The 3,790-nt window shown below is 43.5% G+C and overlaps 1 protein-coding gene across 1 annotated transcript; it reads right to left on the reverse strand.

The window, feature by feature from the left end:
* Positions 1-1,145: 1,145 nt before the first annotated feature.
* Positions 1,146-3,521, reverse strand: LOC134272279 (uncharacterized). Its single transcript, XM_062754527.1, has one exon. The coding sequence runs from the start codon at positions 3,519-3,521 to the stop codon at positions 1,146-1,148; it is 2,376 nt and encodes a 791-aa protein (XP_062610511.1).
* Between the last annotated feature and the right edge of the window lie 269 nt (positions 3,522-3,790).

The raw sequence follows: 3,790 nt of genomic DNA on the forward strand, positions 1-3,790 counted from the left end.
TGGGATTTTTGAATAAGACTAAATAATGAGCATTCAAACTAATGGTGCGATGAGAAGCAGCTCGATCAAATAAATTCTGAGTGATGTAAATCACACTGGTATTCCTATGATGCGCTTTACGGGTAAACCAATCCACAATAGATTCGATGGCTTTTCCTCCCATCATGTCGTCAAAAATGAGTAAATGGGGCACACTCAAATTGGCTACTAATTTCTCGTCGTCTTCTGGAATATTTCGGATGAAAGATACTTTCTCTTTTAAAGAAGTGTAAGCGGGTTGCCATTCCCGATAACACCAGATTTTTTCGGGCATGGGGGTGATCCAGTCTAGATTGTTCACTAATGTCTTGACGAATTCTGTTTTGCCCGATTTAGAGGGTCCAGCAACCACCATGGTAAATTCGTGTTTCAATTGAAAAGAAGGGAGGGGTGTCTCCTCGGAATACATGTTGATCAATGAAAGAAAAGTTGGGTTCAGGGTCTTATTTATACTTAACACAGAAATAGGCGTTTGGACTGTTGAATCTCGCCTCGACAGATGGGGCAAAACTGAAAGGAAGGAGCACACAAGGCACAGCAGCACACGTGTCCGCAAGGTAGAAAAACGATTTGTAATTCCTCGTCTAAACAAATGTGACATTTTCCTCGAGCCTGGACGTCTGGTTCTGGGTTCAGTAGAGGTTTAATCTCAGGTAAAGGTTTATATCCCTGCTGATCTAAACCCACAATAAACACATTCATCACCCACCCTCGTCCCTTATACAGATTGATGTAAGGACAATTGGGGTTCCAATAAGCATGTTCTACACAAGGATCGTCCTCGGGATCCCAATTACTAAAAATCATTTCACAATGAAAACAGGTAGCGCTATCTTTCACTCCCCTGTAGTAAAACCCGGCTCGAGCTAGGTCTGGTATTTTTCCTAAGAGAGGTTCTGGCCATCCCTGCTCAAAAGTAGATTCTCTCTTTGAGAGCCGAGCATACTGGGGATAACGCATGGGTTGATCTAGCAATTTCTCAGTCATGACTGAACTTTTGATTTGTATTGCTCCCCTTTTTATAGAGAATAGGAAGAAGAAAAACAACACATAAAACAACAATTCAATTTTTTTTTTTAATTCAAAAAGTCAAACATATCATCATATCAATAACCATAAGGTAAAGTGTTATAAGAAGGTAACAATTGTCTCTTATCATACACAATTCTATACTTTTTCTCTAATGGTTTGGTTAAGACCTCATGATCACGAGTCCTCTGGATTTTGTTGGGATAAAGTACTGTCACTTCCTCTATTTCTCCTTTGAGCATTTTTTCTAAAGTCTCTAGGGACACGATCTGGGAGGTACGATAGTTGAGAGTGATTCCTTTGACTTTATGAACCTCGGTTCCTTTGGCCGTCCGGTAACCATAATTTTTCGGGCCTGCTGACATGAATTTGATGATGTGATCCCCGTCTAATTCGTCGGTCCATTCTCCTAAACTATTGCCCAAGGTAGGATTAAAGGCTCCTTCCCGATGTTGGTAAATGATACTGTTCGTATCGAAATAAAGGACCCGATCTCCTAAAGGTTGTAAAGTCTCGTAGAGGTGTAAGCGGGCATGCGCGGTGGTAAAACAAGCCAGGACCACGTTTCCAAAGGGACATTCTTCGACGAATTCCTGTTTGTCTTGATAATTCACTAGCATCTTGTCCTTATTGGAATCCTCTTTATTGTCTAAGAGTTGCATGCCCTTGATGTCGAGAGTCGAATCTTGTAAGAGTTGCTGTAATTCCTCTTCTTCGTCCAAGTATCTGGTTTTGGGTAATAACAAGCGTTGAGCAAATTTTCCCCAAAGACAATTTAAAAAGAGTTTAGCAATGGTTCTTCTCACTGGATTCTTCTCGATACTGAGAATATCCATTCGGATGCCTGTTTTGTCGAAGACTTGATATATGTAATCTTGTTCTTGTTCTGAGGTCTTACAGTCGGGGGGAAATCCGGAGGCTTCCTGTTTGATCTTGAGGAAGGTATTGATGTAAGATCTGAATAAATCCTGACTGCTTTCTTTAAAATGCCATACTTCGTAGATTCGATCTAAGGTATATCCCATGTCTAGGGCTTTATGTAATTCGGTCGTCACCCAAGTACCCGTGAGACTACGTTCCCGGTCGGTGTGTTGACATCGATCTTGAGACGTAGAGTCCTGTCGTTCGGCACACGTGCGACATAAGGGAAATAATAACTTGCCTCCCGTCCGATAAGGTAATACGGGGTGATAGAGGTCTCGGGGAGGTAACACCCGACAGTGAATGAGACCGAAATAATTTCTCACGTCCTGGAACTCGTCTGTGATGATCTCGGGATGCCCTACGGGAAATGGTCTGTGTTTCAACACGTAAGGGTATAGGGAACAAACGTCCACGTATCTCATGTCCCCTTCCTCACAATATAATCGGGTGGCATTGGTCCGACCTCCGTACAGGGCTTCTCGAGGGTTCAAAGGATCGGGAATGTCCAGGTTTCCTACAAATTGCTGTAAACTCTCATCTTTTTGCACTTGCTGATCGAAATTGTGCTCACAGATACCACGGACGGTATACCCCATGTTTTCTAAATCGCCAGTCCTTCTGAGGGTTTCTTCGTGTAATTGCTGGTAAGTAAATTGGGTCCGATGAGGATGAGTTTCCGTCTGTAAACTGGGATAGCAGGTGGGGCATCCGTGCCAATAGCACCCGTAAAATTCGTAGACGGTGCGAGTCGCTTCCTGGTATCCGTCGACGGTATAATTTCCGATCTGGATTTCGCCCCCGTTTCTGGCATGTTGTATGTGACATCCGGTCTGTTGACTCATCCAGGTGAGCCACCGACAGGCTTTAGCCGAATATTGTCGTGCCGGTTGATACCCGAGGTTCGGAATGATGGCAATGGTGTCTTTAGGCATGAATTGTCGACGGTAGGCTAAATTAGCAGCACTGGCAAAAGTGATGGATTCCTGGAAAGGGTCCACATTGACCAAACTCTTGAGGGTGGCTCTAAACTTTGCACAGCATCGGCGTAAAATGTCGACGTCCGAGATACAATACTCTACAAACTCTTTCTGGAAATTAAATACTTTCCCCCTCTGTTGTTCGTACCATTCAAAATCAAAAAAAGCCCGTCGTCCACTGATAGACATTTCGTCCGGATTGTAGAAAGCTGTCGGCGGATAAGGTCCTATGTAATTCTGGTTTTGTTCCGTATTGAAAAAGTGGGGGAAATAGCCTTTCTTCAATTCGTCGAATCCGAAAGCGGAGGGCATCTTAGCTAATGCAAATGGTAAGAAATTATACGAGTCGATGAATTTCAGTCCGCATATTTCCATGTACAAGATCTTACTACCGTTCATGATGACGTTAGGTTTCAGGCAAGAGGAATGCACCAGGTGATTCAAAATGAATTGTCCGTCGTAGCCTTTGAAGTTATGGGCGATGATAATGGCTTCGTCGTGTACTAAAGTGGAATTCTTAGTACCTGTAGTGGGTTGTAATAACCAGTCCATGAACTTCTTTAAGGTGTCTGGTCCTTGAAATAGGTGCTGACGGGGTCCCATGTGTTGACAATGAGGACAGGGTTGGTCTATGGGTAAGTGACTTCAATGTTGACAGACGCGGTGTGCCACACACAGATTAGGGATGTGAATGCCGGTTTCCTGAGTGCATACGAAATTGAAATAGATGTAAAACTGTAAGGTCCCTTTCCCCTTCTTCTTCTTCTGGGGCTTCTGTTGTACGTAGCACTGATGATCGGTATCGACGATTTTCTTACAGA

Source organism: Saccostrea cucullata, unplaced genomic scaffold (assembly GCF_032062105.1).
Source record: "Saccostrea cucullata isolate Sc308-1 unplaced genomic scaffold, CSIRO_AGI_Scuc_v1 ctg620, whole genome shotgun sequence".
In the NCBI taxonomy this organism is placed as follows: domain Eukaryota; kingdom Metazoa; phylum Mollusca; class Bivalvia; order Ostreida; family Ostreidae; genus Saccostrea; species Saccostrea cuccullata.